The sequence below is a fragment of the Leopardus geoffroyi genome, chromosome C2 (assembly GCF_018350155.1).
Source record: "Leopardus geoffroyi isolate Oge1 chromosome C2, O.geoffroyi_Oge1_pat1.0, whole genome shotgun sequence".
NCBI lineage: Eukaryota > Metazoa > Chordata > Mammalia > Carnivora > Felidae > Leopardus > Leopardus geoffroyi.
Window position 1 is genome coordinate 124,937,961 of NC_059333.1, and position 18,288 is coordinate 124,956,248.

Below are 18,288 nucleotides of genomic sequence, written 5' to 3' on the forward strand. Positions count from 1 at the left end.
TGTACTATAATACTGGGTAGTGTGTTCTAGTATTCTCTCTGAGAACAAGTAGGAAATTTGGCTTAAATTTTAATTGATATTTAGGTTATCAAGCCTTTACTGATTTTTGTTAGCTATATTTTTTCTATTGAAGATAGATTTTTCATAACAAGTACACACGATCTGTCTTTTCACAGGGTATATAAGGAAGATGAAAGTCTGTCAGAAGAAGAGAAAGACTACAGAAGTTTCGATGCCTCACTGACTTACAAAGGCCTTCTAATGGTATGGGGACTACATGAGTAATAAGTACTTTTTTATGAAGTAAAGTAATCTGGAAAGTTAACTATTTTTCTATGAAATGTTTTGAAGTCATTACAGAATCAACTCAAGGAATCAAAATCCAAGATTGATGCGCTTCTAAGTGAAAAGCTGAATCTCCAAAAAGATTTGGAAACCAGGTGAGAGAAATTTAAATCATTTTTACTTAACTTTTGGAAAGTAAATACATCCTGGAATTTGGGGTGTTAAATGTATCTTGGTAGCTCCTTTACTTTAAAACTAGTCCTGGAAACCATGTTTTCACTCATTTTAGTTATATCTCATATGGCAGAAGGAACGAGAACACATAGGTGGGCAAAGGAAGTGAGAGTCTAGGAGCCCACACTGAAGAAGATAAAAGTGGGTAGGAACACAGAGTAGATTCAGATTGATATGAACGAGTTTCCCATTCCCAAATTACTTTGGAATGTCTTATGATCTCATTTCATCCCTGTGTTGTAAAAGAAGAGAACTAAAAAATGTAAATGGCGTACAAGACCTATTTCTATGTAGCTTGTTACCACAAGAGGATGATGCTCTGCGTGTTGACTGTGAATAATAAGAAATGAACATTGTCAGGATTTTTTTCATTTAACAAGAGTTTGTTGAATACTTCTTGTAAGTTAGACACTGTCCTAAGCTCTGGTGTCATGACCAAAATAAATAACTTGTTCTCATAAAGATTATACTTAAATGGAAAGGGAACTGATACCTACAGTTGAAACCATTTAGGTAAAGTTTAAAAAACCTACCACATAATAATATATAAATTTGTGCAGTAAAAATTTTAAACCATGCATGGAAATAATGAACAGTGGATTTGGGGTAATGGTTACCTCACAAAGGCCACACATGGAACCTTAAATATATGTATAATGTCTTAGTTAAAAGAGGATTTGAATCAAATCTGTTAATATTTAACTTTGGTAAAGCCAAATAGTGGGTATGCCGTTATTTGTTTTACTATTCTCTCTTTTTGTCTGTACATTGGAAATATTTCACTATAAGAACAAATAATTAACAACAATAAAAAATGGGTAAAAAGTTTTGAACAGAGAATACACAGAAGAAATTCGGTGCAATGTTTTAAGAATTTTAATAAGCATATTTGTGACAAGTAACATGGTGTATCTTATTAAATACCTTTGTAGTTTTACTTATTAAATTAAATGCATTCAATGTGACTTACTTTCTACAGGCCCACACAGCATGAATTAAGACTTTATAAACAACAGGTGAAGAAACTGGAGAAAGCCCTTAAGAAAAACATCAGGTAATTATATTTTACCAAAGTTACAGATTCATTATGGTTTTGTATTTTATTATTTTTGTTACCTATAAGTTTACATCATGGTTACCTCATAGTGGCCTAAGCTTGAAATTACCAGACTGATGGGGGGAAATGGCAGAGAAGGATATTTTTGAGTGGTGGCTGGCTGACTCAGTTTCAGAGCATGTTTCTTGTTCCCAGGGTTGTGAGTTGAAGCCCCATGTTGGGCATGGAACCTACTTTAAAAAAAAAAAAAAAGTTATTTTCTTACTAAGGTGTGTTTTCTCAAAAGGATGTTTCTGGTTCCACAGTTTAAAAACAGTTGCTACTGTGTTGTATTTGACTGTATACTTATGCTAAATAAGAACAAAAAAAGGCATTTGCCTGATATAACAAGGGCAAAGATTTTAACCAGAAAATTGTCTTTGAAAGTCATAGAGGAATTGCAAGGGAATCACTGAAATTAGAGATGACAAGCCTCCGATTTTTGTCGGTGCTAGTCATGGCCTGAATAATACATAGACTCATCATACTTTAAAAGTAGTAGGAAGAATGCAGTGAGCCATTCACATCCATCACTTAATGGTACTTTTCTTGACTTTGAAAAGCAGAGCAGAGCTTCAAACTGCCTCAGAGCAGTTTGAAAAAGTTGGCCCTCAAATAGTAGTAGTGTTTTCTGAAGATTATCTAGGTGTATTCTTTCATTCAAAGGAATGGAACTTGAGGAGGTAGTGTGGGGAGCATTGGGAAATATTTTGAAAACTATGTGAGTTAATATATGCATTAGATGTATTAAATCAATTGTATTAACATAAGTTGATTCAGTTTTCAATGACAGCTGTGTTTCTTTCTTCCTATGGCAACACATGTCACAGAGAAAGGCAAATATTTTGGACATCTAGGAATTGACATACTAGTTACATTAAGATAGTACAGAAGGAAAACAAAAAAAGAAAAGCGAAGTGGAAGGTTTGGAAAGGCTTCAGCCAATAGTTCAATTAATGTTTTTCCCTTCCTACTATTGCTTAATATTTTGGGTACCTTTAGTACTTCCTACTATGTACTTGGTATTCTGGTTACTGGAATTGCAGTGGTAAGTCAAATAGAAAGGGTCTTTGCCCTCATGGAGATTACCTGGAAGGAGGATGATGAAAAAAATAAAACCAATTTGATACAGTGTAAGTACTGAATGTGAACTAGTATGAGTTGCTGTTGTGTGTGTTTGGACAAGAGGTGGTAGTGACAAGGTCACAGGGAGCAGTAGTGGCGGAAATGAGAAGTGTTTGGAATATTGGAGGTAGAACAAGACTTGGTGATGGATTGGATATAGGCAGCTGAGGGGGAAAAAAAATCAAGACTCCTCAGTTAAACGCTTGAATAGTTTTGGGCCAACAACTAGTTGTTAGTGTCTCAGTGAGATAGGGAAACTGGTTGAGAAGCAACTTGGAAAAGGAGGATGTAGGGAGGTAAAAAGAGGAGAAGGTGTCGATAGATGTTATAGTGAATATATCAAAGTCTTCATAAGGAAATGAAGGCCTGAAGAAACAGTTTAAGCTGAGCATTTTTTTTTTTTTAAACTAATGTTTGATAAAGTGGAAAATTGTGGAAAACATAATAGGACAAAAGAGCATGAACCAAGTACACTGGGGAAAACTCGGATTCTTTCTTGGAATCCCTCTGTCTTCAGAGATGAAGATGGTCCTTTCCTCTAGGTATAGGGAGGGCACCTAGTACATAAGGCTCTTATGATCTGCTTCAGGAGAGAAGTAGGAGGTCAGAGAGTCCTTCCGGCACCTGCCGTGTCTCAAATTCTTTTGGCTTAAAACATGTCCTATGTCAAAGTGGCATATTTTGGAGTGGCATATCCTGATCCTCTTCGAAGGAATTTTACTCACTTAAAGGCAAGTATATTAGTGAAGATATAAACACACTGTCATGTACTTACGTATACATAGAGATAGGTAGTCAGTTCTCACTATTCAGATTCCATATTTGTGAATTTGCCTAACCTGCTAAAATTTATCTTTAATCCCCACATGAATAGTTGTGGCACTTTCATGATCATGTATGGACATGCCCAACACACATATGCAGCTGTTGAACAGGTGATGGTTTTTCCTCTTGTTTCAGCTCTCGTAGCTGTGCAGAAGCATTCTTTGTGTTGTTCTAGTGCCACTTTTTTTTTTTTTTTTTTGGATTTTTGTGCTTTTTGTTGGTGATTTCCCCAAGATGGGCCACCAAGCATAGTGTTGAAGTGCTGTCTAGCGTCCCTTCTGAGTGGGAAGAAGGCTGTCATGCGGCTTACAGAGAAAATAAACGTGCTAAGTAAATTTCACTTAGGTGTGAGTTATACCACTGTTAGCCATGAGTTCAGTGTTAATGAATCAACAATAGTAAATAAGGTATCTTTAAACGTTAACACACATAAAATAAGCTTATATATTAATCAGTTGAGGAAAATGTTTCCAGATGCATGCAGGAATCTGACTCTGTATTAACCCTAGGAGCAGTGGTTCAATCTTTGTGGTGTTTGTGGTGACATTATAGAATATAACTATCATGAATAATGAGAATTGAGTGTATATATTTTTGTTGTTCATTTGAGCTCTCGTCTTTAAACTCACCTTTCGCTATTTAAAAAAAAATTTTTTTAATGTTTATTTATTTTGAGAGAGAGAGCATGAGCATAAAGTGGGGCAGAGAGAGAGAATCTCAAGCAGACTCCATGCTGTCAGAGCCCAACATGGGGCTCAGTCTCATGAACTGTGAGATCATGACCTGAGCCGAAATCAAGAGTCAGACGCTTGACTGAACCACCCAGGAGCCTCTGACTTTTCACTATTAGCCTTTAAAATTATGATTTAGAACCAATCCCTGCTATATTCTGTTGGATTTTGTAGAAATTATTTATGCTTTAGAAATTTAAATTTGTAATTTAAAAGTTAATATATATTTTTTTAATTTGGAACTTCTGTAGAATCTAGATATGAAAACAGGGAATTAGGAATGTTAGATAACTTGCCGATCACATGGGTGGTATATGGAAGAACTTGAAAAGAAATTAGATTTGTACCCAATCATTCTGACTCTTAGCCATCATCCTAATTGGAACCAACAAAACACCTGATGAAAACGTTTTTTTAAGGTAAAGCTTTTCCAATTTTCATTTTGTGCAGTGGCAGAGGTAGAATATTTTTTCAAAGAACTACAAATGTTGGGCAAATAATTAAAAATAAAATATCCTGTCAGCCTGGTGAATTCTCTCCACATATGTAGAAAAAGGAATAATTTTATTACTGAATAAACATCTAACTAGACTGTGATGTACATTATAGGCAATCTGCCAAAAAGATTACAAAGACAGAAATCTCACTCTATTATATAGCCATGCATATACAATCCATTACATACATGTGAATTGTCTTTATCCTAAGGAAAAATAAAGCTTTCCATGTTTTTAATAAGCAGAAAGTTAACAACCTAGAGCCAGGAGCCTAGGCAGACACAGGGAGACAAGGCACCTTCCTCCCTGATGTCTAAGATTTGGTTCTAAGGCTCCCAAGAACGAAAGACATTCCTAGGATGTAAACTTGGCAAGAGGCTTATTTAAATGTTAAAAAGATTTACGTACTTCTTAAAGAGAGAAGGGATTTACAACTACAAGTTTTCCAAAGAAAATGCTATAAGAAAAGAAGGGGAAAGTCTCTCTCCCCTTTTAGAACCTGAGAGAATTCAATTTTTTTTTTCTTTAGATTTGTAGTTGCCTTTCAGCTAATCAATCTTTAATAGCAAATGAATCTATTTAACATGGGAACACATGGACTTTTCTTATTTGAGTTAATATTACAAAGAGGTTGATTATAAAATTCGGTTGTTAGGAAGTGATCAAATAGGTCTGCCAGTACAAGATAAGTGAAGGTATTACACTAATTCCATTTAATTTCAGTGGTATTTATATTTTGCTAGGAGAAAACAAAATCAGAATCCTGTCACCCTGGTATTGAGCTGATGGATGTCAAGGTCATCAGAGGACAGTGAACCAAACTGAATGCACAACCAAATCTTTATTCACTTACTGCAATAGTATAAGCAGCCAAAAAATGTTCTATTTTTAGTGTTCCGTTCTTCTCATTGGAAAGGTACCAGGCAAGGGTCAGTGAATGACATGCTGTGCAGATGGGAGGAAACATATCACTGCTTAGGAGTCCTGCACAAAAGACTCCTGCTGTTTCATGGGCCTAGGGGAAGGCCTTGAAGTAGAAAATACTGAGTCAGAGTGGAGAAAAGTATATTAGTATATTAGTCAGTATATTAGTCACTCCCCACAAGGAGAAGTGAAAAGTACCTCAGTCAGGGCCATCCCACTAAAGAGCTTCTGGATGGAGGCACTAATGAAGAAATGCTGGTGAGCACGGCTGGCCAGGGGGTCACAAGGGAAGGGTGGAGTCCCAGAGTCTGAGTTCTTGACAGCAACTCCCTCCAGAGATTGCAGTGCCCAGGCTGTGCACCAAGTCTGATGTGGGAGGGCAACTTCCTCCCATGGAGCTTTCCAGGCAAAGCCTTTGTTTTTTTTTTTTGTTTTTTTTCAATGTTTATTTATTTTTGGGACAGAGAGAGACAGAGCATGAACGGGGGAGGGGCAGAGAGAGAGGGAGACACAGAATCGGAAACAGGCTCCAGGCTCTGAGCCATCAGCCCAGAGCCCGACGCGGGGCTCGAACTCACGGACCGCGAGATCGTGACCTGGCTGAAGTCGGACGCTTAACCGACTGCGCCACCCAGGCGCCCCAAGGCAAAGCCTTTGTAATTAATTGTCAGTGGTTTGGGCCTGAAAGGTAACACTTAGGATTTTGGCATGGAGCTAGACATCTCCCCTAGACAAACAGCTACCTTCAGAGTTGTAGCGTTGGAGTTGATAGATTGAAGGAAACCTACCCTCTTTTCATCTTAATCATATAAAAAAATCCTAGGAATGTAGAGAAAAGGACTTAGGGAACATACAGCTCTGAGAGGTTTGTATTGGTCTCTACATGTATTTTGTATCTTTGTGACTAAATAAGCAGGAGTTATAAAAACAAAATTGGCATTCCACTTTTCAATTGGTCCCTTATCTCCAGAATGGGAGCCATCATGAGATCATAGAAAGGCTTCAGATATGGTTAAAAGCTATAAAGTATCTGTACATAGAAGCCTATTGTACGGAGATGGCTCTAGAAAGCAGGAGACAGCACAGCATATTTTAAGCTGGAAGGGCAGTTTTCTGGGCTTCCCAAACTCCACAAAGAAACACAGCTCTTGCTTCTAGCAACATGGAATGAGTGTCCACTAAGTATGTAAAGAATCTTTTAGCTGCTCTTAGGGGTTTTATGGCCCTTAGGCCCTGCTCACTGCTTTGGAGACAATAAAACAATCCTAGCATATTTCTGAGTACAGCCTACTCTCCTACAGCATAGGTTTCTAAAACATCAATGAACTCATATGCAATTGGGAAATAAGAGAATGATTACTAGTGTAACACGGGCATCACATTATTTATGTGAGTTTTCTTAGTTACAAGGAGCTAGAATAGCCGTAGTATTATAGCTTTCAGGAAGGGGAAAGCGTTGCTAGTACATAGGCAACTGCTCTGTCGGCCCTGTTTTAAGAAAATTTATTTTTTTTTAATTTTTTTTAATATTTATTTATTTTTTGAGAGACAGAGAGAGACATAGCATGAGCTGGAGAGGGGCAGAGAAACAGGGAGTTACAGATTCCAAAGCAGGCTCCAGGCTCTGAGCTTTCAGCACAGAGCATGATGTGGGGCTTGAACGCACAGACCACGAGATCGTGACCTGAGCCAAAGTTGGTCGGTCAACTGACTGAGCCACCCAGTCGCCCCCCAGTTTTTTTTTTTTTAATGTTTATTTTTGAAGAAGGGAGAGACAGTGTGTGAGTGGGGAAGGAGCAGAGAGAGAGAGGGAGACACAGAATCGCAAGCAGGCTCCAGGCTCTGAGCTGTCAGCACAGAGCCCATCACAGGGCTCGAACTCACAGACCGCAAGATCATGACCTGAGCCGAAGTTGGACGCTCAACCGACTGAGCCACCCAGGCGCCCCTTAAGAAAATTTAAAATGAGAGACTGCACCCAGGACTCCCTCCTTGACCCCCAGCATCAGACAGACTCTAGGATGGAGGCAAGTTGCACTTTCCCCCTTGCCCTCCTTGCCTGTTTTAACCTCCACTTCTTCGGCCTGGTCTCCATTTCCATCTTCGTAGTCTAGGCTCATAAAATTAAATTAAAAAAATTTATACGTGCATATGCACGCATTCACACACACATGTATATGTAAAATGATATAAAGCTGTTGGAGGGGAGCTGAATCATTGACTTAGTTTGTTTTCTTAATCCAGTGTCTAGGAAAGCATTTTGTATTATCTTGATTTATTTTTTCCCCTTTAGATTAAAGGATCTTCTCAGTCAAAAAAAGGTGGAGGACCCAGAGAAACAAGATGAACCCAGCAAAGACAACCAGCAGCAGGCCCTAATTGACCAGAGATACTTTTAGGTACTGAACAGCTGGCAAAGAGACTGGTGTTGGTAGAGAACCTTGATTTCGTTTTTCTTTTATTCTTTAATTTTTTTTTTAGTTTTTATTTACATTCCAGTTAGTTAACATACAGTAAAATATTAGTTTCAATTATATAATACAGTGATTCAACACGTGCATACAACACTCAGTGCTCATCACAAGGGCACTCCTTAATCCCCATCACTAATTTCACCCATCCTCCCACCCACCTTCCTTCTGTTATCCATCAGTTTGTTCTCTATAGTTTTTTCCCTTAGCTTGTTTGTTTTCTTTTTCTTTAATCAAAAAAAAAAATTTTTTTTTTAATTTTTAAGTAATCTCTTTACCCAACATGGGGTTTGAACTTTCAAGCCCAAGATCAAAAGTCACATGCTCCACCCCCTGAGCCAGCCAGGCGCCCTTATTTTGTTTCTTAAGTTCGACATATGACTGGAACCATATGGTATTTGTCTCTCTCTCAGAGACAAAATATTAGCATAATACTTTCTAGCTCCATCTATGTCATTGCAAATGGTAAGATTTCATCATTTTTTATGACTGTAATATTCCATTATGCATATGCTCATCTTCTTTATCCATTGATCAGTCAATGGACACTTGGCTATTATAGATAATGCTATAAACATCAAGATGCATTTATCTCTTTGTGTTAGTATTTTTGTATTCTTTGGGTAAATACCTAGTAGTACAATTACTGGACCATAGGGTAGTTCTGTTTTTAACTTTTTGAGGAAACTCCACACTGTTTTCCAGAGTGGCTGCACAGTTTGACCCCCACCAACAGTGCAAGAGGGTTCCTTCTTCTCCACATCCTCGCCTACACCTGTTTCTTGTGTTGTTTGGATGCTTTTTATTTGTTTTTGTTGTCTGATTGCTGTGGCTAGGACTTCCAGTACCATGTTGAATAAAAGTGGTAAGAGTGGATATTCTTGTCTTATTCCTGTTCATAGAGGAAAAGCTCTCAGTTTTTCCCCATTTAGGATGATGTTAGCTGTGTTTTTGTTCACATTTGGTTTTTACATGTTGAGTTATGTTCCCTCTAAACCTATTTTGTTGAGGGTTTTTATCATGAATGAACATTGTACTCTGTCATATGCTTTTTCTGCATCTATTGAAATGATCATATGGTTCTTATCCTTTCTTTCAATTAATGTGATGTATCATGTTGGTTGATTTGCAAATATTGAACAACGCTTGCAACCCAGGAATAAATCCCACTGAATTGTGGTGAGTGCTTTTTTAAAATGTATTGTTGGATTAGGATGCTAATATTTTATGGAGAATTTTTGCATCTGTTCATCAGCAATATTGGCCTGTAGTTCTCTCTCTCTCTCTCTCTCTCTTTTGAAGTTTGTTTATTTAGAAAGAGAGTTTATTTTATTACCAACTCATTTCATTTGCTGGTTATTGGTCTGTTCAAGTTTTCTATTTCTTGCTGTTTCAGTTTTGTTAATTTATATGTTTCTAAGAATTTATTCATTTCTTCTAGGTTGTGTAATTTTTTGGCATATAGTTCATAATATTCTCTTACAATTGTTTGTGTTTCTGTGGTGTTGGTTGTTACTTCTCTCTGATTTGTGACTTTATTTGGGTTCTTTCTCTTTTCTTTTTGATAAGTGTGTCTAGAAGCTTATCAATTTTCTTGATCTTTTCAAAGAACCAGCTCCTGGTTTCATTGATCTGTGCTATTGTTTTTTAGTTTCTATATCATTTATTTCTGCTCTAATATTTACTATTTCCTTCCTTCTGCTGGCTTTAGGCTTCATTTGTTCTTTTTCTAGTGCCTTTAGGTATAAGGTTAGGTTGTTTGAGATTTTTCTTCTTAAAGTAGGCCTGTTTTGCCATTTAACTCCCTCTTAGGGATTCCCTCTTAGGATTGCTTTTGCTGCATCCCAAAGGTTTTGGACCATTGTGTTTCATTTTCGTTTGTTTCCATGTATTTTTTAAAATTTCTTCTTTGATTTTTTGGTCGACCCATTCATTGTTTAGTGCATGTTGTTTAATCTCCATGTATTTGTGGTCTTTCCAGATCTTTTCTTGTGGTTAATTTCTAGTTTTATACTGTTGTGGTCAGAAAAGGTACACGGTATTATTTGAGTCTTTTTGTATTTGTTGAGGCCTGTTTTGTGACCTAATATGTGATCTCTTCTGGGGAATATTCATGTACACTTGAAAAGAGTGTATATTCTCCTGTTTAAGGATGGCATATTCTGAATATGTCTGTTAAGTCTATCTGGTCCAGTGTGTCATTCAAAGCTTTTGTTTTCTTGTTTATTTTCTGTTCAGATGATTTGTCCATTGATGTAAGTGGGGTGTTAAAGTTCCCCATTCTTACTGTATTCGAACTTTAGTTTTCATCTCAGTTTAATAAGTTATCAGGTGGTTGGGGCACCTGGGTGGCGCAATCGGTTAAGTGTCCGACTTCAGCCAGGTCACGATCTCGCGGTCCGTGAGTTCGAGCCCCGCGTCAGGCTCTGGGCTGATGGCTCAGAGCCTGGAGCCTGTTTCCGGTTCTGGTCTCCCTCCCTCTCTGCCCCTCCCCCCGTTCATGCTCTGTCTCTCTCTGTCCCAAAAATAAATAAACGTTGAAAAAAAATTTTTTTTTAAATAAGTTATCAGGTAGTAAAGAATATTTGTATTTGTGTGTGCTTATCCTGTTTTACCATGGCATGTCTTCTTGGCTAAAAACACTGTAGGTAGCTTGACTTAGAATTTGTCTTACTCCTTGAAAGACTTTGGCCTAATTAAAAGTAGGGTAGTAAAAAGCTGATAAGATTTTTAAGATTGGCCTGTAGTTCTCACTCTCTCTGTTTTTTAAAGTTTGTTTATTTATTTATTTACTTAGAGAGGGGGAGTTTTTTGTTTACTACCCATTTCATTTGCTGGTTGTTGGTCTGTCCTATTCTCCTCTCTTAAGCCATTTCCCTTTTTATTGTTTGTGTTGTTGCTTTTGTTGGTATTATTATTATGACTGTTATTATATATAAATTTATTAAGGTCCTACATGGTTTTGTTTTTATTTAGATATTTAGTCCCTCTGAATTTTAATTTTCTATGTGGTATCATGTAGAGATCTTACCTTAGTGATTTTTTTTTAATGTTTATTTGTTTTTGAGAGAGACATACTATGAGTGGGGGAGGAGCAGAGGGAGGGAGGCACAGAATCTGAAGTAGGCTCCAGGCTCTGAGCTGTCAGTACAGAGCCTGATGCGGGACTCAAGCTCACAAACTGTGAGATCATGATCTGAGCCAAAGTCGGACACTCAACTGACTGAGCCACCCAGGTGCCCCTAACCTTAGTGATTTTTATAGACCATTTATTGAATAGATAGTGATCAAGCCAGCCTGTTTACTGACTGAACTGGGCCTGTGCTCATATTTTATTGGACTCAAACAGGGTTTTTTAAACTTTGAATTAATTACTAATATTTTAAAAATTAAGATATTTTATTTGTTCTTTTTTTCTACCTTCTCTTTTTTTTTTTTTTTTTAATTTTTTTTTCAACGTTTATTTATTTTTGGGACAGAGAGAGACAGAGCATGAACGGGGGAGGGGCAGAGAGAGAGGGAGACACAGAATCGGAAACAGGCTCCAGGCTCTGAGCCATCAGCCCAGAGCCCGACGCGGGGCTCGAACTCACGGACCGCGAGATCGTGACCTGGCTGAAGTCGGACGCTCAACCGACTGCGCCACCCAGGCGCCCCTTTTCTACCTTCTCTTAAAAAGCTACAGAATCTGGCAACAAATTCCTGCATAGTCCTTATCAGGGCAGAATTATGCCTTTCTCTTGTCACATATGGGCATGTGCTCTTTAGTTAGCCATAGCCCCTGGCCATGCTTGCTTCACTCACTCATGGTCTTAACTTGCTTCTAGATGCATTTGAGTTTGCAGTTTCTCATAGACATTCTTTCTCTACTTCACTGAAATGAAACCTCTGTCATATCCACTCATATGCATAGGTTTATTTATTTCTAGACTCCTTAGTCTATTCCATTTTTATACTATTTCCCATATTCTTTTACTTTCTGTAATTTTATAGTAGGTTTTGATACCTTTTAGGAAAAGAATCTTATGCATCGTTCTTTTAAAATTTTTCCTTTATTATATTTTTAGCACATTTACTCTCCTGGATGAACAGTTTGTCAGATTCAAAAATAGATCCTATTGAGAGGAACTGAAATTGAATTAACTTTTTAGATTAATATTTGGAAAGATGACACATTTACATTTTTTAATCATCTCAGAAATATGTCTCTAATTTTCTTTAGGCCTTCCTTTATAGCCTTGAATAAAGTTTTATGTATATATTTTTTCAATTTTTTTAAACAGCTATTTTTTTTTATGTTTATTGACTTTTGAGAGAGAGAGAGAGAGTGAGAATACATATGAGTGTAGAGACAAGGAGACAGAATCTGAAGCAGGCTCCACGCTCTGAGCTGTCAGCGCAGAGCCCAACTGAGGGCTCAAACTCATGGACCGCTAGGTCATGATCTGAGCCGAAGTTGGATGTTTAACTGACTGAGCCACCCAGGCACCCCTATATATTTTTAAATTTAGCTCTTGGATGTTTCTTGTTAGGTTTATTTCCTAGATATTTTATAACTTGTATTGCTATCGAGAATGGCATCCTTTCCTCTATTACATTTTTTAATTGGTTGTTGCTGGTTCTTCATATATCTGTGTTGATTTTCATTTCCAGGCAATTTTCTGAAGACAGATTTTTTTTTTTGATAACTCTCTTGTACCCAGCATGTAACTGAATTTCTTTTATTTCATTTTGTTTCTTAGGTTCAATTTGAGAGGCTTTGTCCTTTAATAGGCAATTAAACCATCATAGATATTGAGACCTTACTCATATATCTGCTTTTATTCCTGACATCTTTGTTTTCTATTTATATGTTTTCTAGTTCCATTCTTTTTTTTTTTTCCCTGAAATTTGCTAGGTTGAGATTTGTCTTCTTTTTCTTTTCTAGTACTTACAACATCTGTTATCTTAATTCTTTTCTACTTGTCTAATGTTTACTTTCAAGATACAGTTTTTATCCATATCAAGAGTTTATCAGTATCTGCAAACTGTTTCTGAATAAGATAAGACCTATTTGTGAGTTGTGTTGTTTTTGTTTTAATTCTCATCTCTCTGGTAATTGTTTAAGTCATTTTACTGTTTTCTCATTGTTAATACACATTTTTCTGCCAGTCATCTGACTGTGGTCAAGTCATAAGAAATGCTCTGCTATCAGTAATAAATCTGTGAAGGGGATTTAGTTTCTCCATTAAAATATGTGTAAATACAAGAGAGGGTGCCTGGGTGGCTCACTTGGCTAGTGTCCGACTTTTGGTTTCAGCTCAGGTCATGATCTCACAGTTTGTGAGTTTAAGCCCCATTTCAGGCTCTGCACTTGATGGTGTGGAGTCTGCTCGGGATTCTCCCCCACCTCTCTACCCCTCCTGCTCTCTCTCTCTGTCTCTCTCAAAATAAATAAATAAGCTATGTGAATAAATACATACATACATACAAGAGAAAAAAATGTTGAAATATTCTCTCTTAAACTAAAAAAAAAAACTCGTAAACATCTGAAGGTTTTTTTTTTTAATTTTTTTTTTAACCTTTATTTATTATTGAGAGACAGAGAGAGACAGAGCATGAGCAGGGTAGGGGTCAAGAGATGGGGAGACACAGAATCCGAAGCAGGCTCAGCACAGAGTTCGACGCGGGGCTCGAACTCACAAACCGCGAGATCATGACCTGAGCCAAAGTTGGACGCTTAGCCGATGGAGCCATCCAGGCGCCCCAAACATCTGAAGTTTTATTACCAGGAGACCTATGAATATAGCTTGAAGTATGAGTAGGGACAAAGATTCGAGATTAAAATAGTATCTTGTCTTTATGCTTATATAATTATTTATTAAATGATCTGGGCTTGATGGTGGTAAATAAGGAAATTACTTTCCTCCCCCTTTTTTTAAAAATTTATTTGAGAGAAAGAGAGAGAGCGAGCGAGCAAACCAGGTAGGGAGAGATGGGAGAGAGAGAATCCCAAGCAGGCTCCGCACTGTCAGCACAGAGTCCAGTGTGGGGCTTGAACTCATGAGCTGCGAGATCATGACCTGAGCCAAAACCAAGAGTCAGATGCTTAATCGACTGAGCCACCCAGGCACACCTACTCTTTTCCCTTTAAACTTGCTATTTTGGGTCTCCTCCTTTCCTTGGATGATATATAAGGTAGAACTCATAACTGTCAACAGGGGGTGTATAGTCACATATTATACATGTTAAGATATTTAAAATTCACTCCAGGCATTGCTAATATTAGGGAGTTACTGTTAAATTTCTTATATATAACAATGGTGTTATGATTTTGTAGGAGAATATGCCTATTTTAAGAGATGCATACTTAAGTATTTGAGGATAAAATTTTATCATGTCTATATTTTCTTCAGATGATTCAGCTAAAAATAGAGTGAGCAAATATGGGAAAATGTTAACAGTTGTTGAATCCAGGTAATGATTATGTGGGTATTTATGATAGTTCATTTTTTTTTTTAATTTTTTTTTAAATTTTTTTTTCAATGTTTATTTATTTTTGGGACAGAGAGAAACAGAGCATGAACGGGGGAGGGGCAGAGAGAGAGGGAGACACAGAATCGGAAACAGGCTCCAGGCTCTGAGCCATCAGCCCAGAGCCCGACGCGGGGCTTGAACTCACGGACTGCGAGATCGTGACCTGGCTGAAGTCGGACACTTAACCGACTGCGCCACCCAGACGCCCCGATAGTTCATTTTATGTATCAACTTGACCATGGGGTGGTCAGATATTTGGTTAAAGATTATTCTGAATATGTCACATATGAATACGTGAGGGTGTTTATGGATAAGGTTAACATTTGATTTGGTAGAATGGATAAAACAGATTGCCTTCCCTAATGTGAATGGGTCTCATCCAGTCATTTGAAGACATGACTAAAACAAAAAGGGTTAATAAGAGGGAGCCTTTGAGCTGGGACATGAGTTTTTTCCTGCCTTCAAACTTGAATTAAAGCATTGTCTCTTCCTGCGTCTTAAGCCTGTAGGCATTCAAAGTAGAAGTATTTCCTTGACTCTCCTGGGTCTCCAGCTTGCCTACTGCAGAAATTGGGACTTCTCAGTTTCCATAACTGTGTGAGCCAATTCCTTAAAATTAATCTCTTTAGATGTATTTATATACATATACTTTGTTTCTCTTTCTCTTTAGAGCCTTCATTAATACAGATTTTGGTACTGAGTGGTTGTAGAGGAACAACATATTAAGGATGAGTTCTCTGAATTGGGTCTGGGGTTTCCAGAATTGGCATGATGTTTCCAGGATTTCTGTATAGAATGTGTGGGACTTTATTATTCACTGTCCTTACACTCTGGCCTTTAATTGAAGCTATGAAACAAACAACAGGAAATGACCCCTTTAAACATCTGATTTAGCTTAAATATGAGGAGATAGAGAAATGTGAGACTCTAGCTAAGGATATATTGATGATTATTTTTCCCTGTGTGGATTATAAGAGGTCATTCATAACTACTTTCAAGTCTAAATCATTTGAAATGCATTTTTGCTTTTCTATGAAGTCTGTAGTTCTCATTAGAATTACATGTTTAGGGGCGCCTGGGTGGCGCAGTCGGTTAAGCGTCCGACTTCAGCCAGGTCACGATCTCGCGGTCCGTGAGTTCGAGCCCCGCGTCAGGCTCTGGGCTGATGGCTCGGAGCCTGGAGCCTGTTTCCGATTCTGTGTCTCCCTCTCTCTCTCTGCCCCTCCCCCGTTCATACTCTGTCTCTCTCTGTCCCAAAAATAAATAAACGTTGAAAAAAAAATTAAAAAAAAAAAAAAAAAAAAAAAAAAAAAAGAATTACATGTTTAATTCTGTTGATGCAACTACTGTACTTCCAAAACATTACAGGTGTCAGTTAAAGAGCTTCTTAATGTCCAAAGTTAATTCTGAAAATGATGATACATTAACATAGAAAGCACTCCTGTAACCTAAATCACTTGGATAGGACTATGATAGACATTTCAACTAAAACATTGTCTTTTTTTAAAGGTGCTGAGTAGCATCAATTCAGTTGTTCACAATCCAAGAGCTCCAGTAATAATTCATAAACAGAGCAAAGGAGGAGCCCAACATTTTCATAAAGGTTTTGTTCAAGATTGTGGATTTGAGCATCTTATTCCTATAATAGAAATGTGGGCAGATCAACTGACTTCCCTAAAGGTAAAGGGTTGAATATTCTTCATTCTATAGATCCCGCTCTAATTTCATCTTCCTCTTTTTGGTGTCTCCATGCTGCAGCTTTTCCTGGCCCTTATTCCTCTTCAGATGTAATATTTTGTTCTTCATTCGTTTTAATTGGGGATTTTTTCCTTCTTCATATTTGAAATAATTTTCTTTCTTTCAAAACTGTCCACATTTGTTTATTCTGTAGAGCAGTTAATAGTCCAAAAGCAGCCAATACTACCTTTACTTATTCTATCTACCCATAGAAGATAAAAATTTCTTCACTTTCTTTTTTTTAAATTTATTTAATTAATGTATTTTTATTTTAATGTTTTATAATTTATTTTTGAGAGAGAGATAGAGACAGAGTGCAAGCAGGGGAGGCGCAGAGAGAGAGAGAGGGAGACACAGAATCTGAAGCAGGCTCTAGGCTCTGAGCTGTCAGCACAGAGCCCGACATGGGGCTCAAACTCATGGACTGTGAGATCATGACCTGAGCTGAAGGCTGATGCTTAACTGACGAAACCACCCAGGCACCCCCCTTTTTTTGTTTATTTATTTTAGAGAGAGAGAATACAAAGAGGGGAGAGAGGACAGCAGTGCTCTAAACGGCCAAGCACTGTGCCATGCACATAGTAGATGCTCAGTAAATGTTTATTTACCAGTCTTACTTACCAATTGACCAGTCTTAGAGTTTTAAACTTACATAGGGCGCCTGGGTGGCTCAGTCAGTTAAGCGTCTGACTTCGGCTCAGGTCATGATCTCATGGTCCGTGAGTTTGAGCCCCGCGTCGGGCTCTGTGCTGACAGCTCAGAGCCTGGAGCCTACTTTCGATTCTCTGTCTCCCTCTTTCTCTATACCTCCCCCACTTGTGCTCTCTTTCTCTCTCAAAAATAAACATTAAAAAAAAAAGGTACTGATGATGGTTTGATTTTATATATATATATATATATGTATGTGTATATATATATGTATGTATATATATATATAAAATATATAAATACACAATTCATATATATATATATATATATATATATATATAACATGTATATGTGTGTGTGTGTATATATATATATATATATAATTTTTTTAATGTTTATTTTTGAAAGAGCAAGTGTGAGTGCGATTTGGGTAGGGGCAGAGAGAGGGAGGGAGAGAGAGAATCCCAAGCAGGTTCCACGCTGTCAGCCTAGAGCCTGACACTCAGGACTCAATCCTACAAATCATGAGATCATGACCTCAGCCGAAATCAAGAGTTGGATGCTTAACCGATTGAGCCACTCAGGAGCCCAATGTTTTATATATATATTGTGTGTGTGTGTGTGTGTGTGTGTGTGTGTGTGTGTGTGCGCACACACACACACACACACACACACACACAATATATATATATTAAACCTGCCTGGATAATTTTACAGTAAAACCTTGGTTTGTGAGCATAATTCATCCCAGAAACATGCTTGTAATCCAAAGTAGCTGTATATCAAAGCAAATTTCCCCATAAGGAATCATGGAAACTCAGAACATTCATTCCACAATCCAGAAATATTCATGTAAAAATGATTACAATACTGTAATCTAATACAAAGTAATAAAGAAAAATAAATTAACCTGCACTTACCTTTGAAAACCTTTGTGGTTGGTGTGAGAGAGACAAAAGAGAGGAGGGTTATACCACTATCACTAACGCAATCACTGCTGTCTGTTGGCTCAAATGGAATCTTTCTCGTTTTGGTCAACTTTAACAAGGAACCTATTCAGTGACCTAGCATTCAAGCAATGCATTCCTAAGTTTACTCTTGTATGGAAAAGCAAAGGACTGTCCATAGGTGCTTCGAAGTGACAAAACATACTCTAGTGCTGGTTGAGGGCACCTTCCAAAGTTCTGAAAAATCACTGA

General features: G+C 37.5%; 1 protein-coding gene across 1 annotated transcript in view; it reads left to right on the forward strand.

The window, feature by feature from the left end:
- The window catches only part of CEP70 (centrosomal protein 70), a 71,155-nt gene that overhangs the window by 45,948 nt on the left and 6,919 nt on the right, over positions 1–18,288 (forward strand). The window contains 5 exon segments of the mRNA XM_045503492.1: positions 177–264; positions 352–440; positions 1,499–1,573; positions 8,011–8,116; positions 16,214–16,384. Of these exon segments, the coding sequence (XP_045359448.1) occupies positions 177–264; positions 352–440; positions 1,499–1,573; positions 8,011–8,116; positions 16,214–16,384 (529 nt within the window).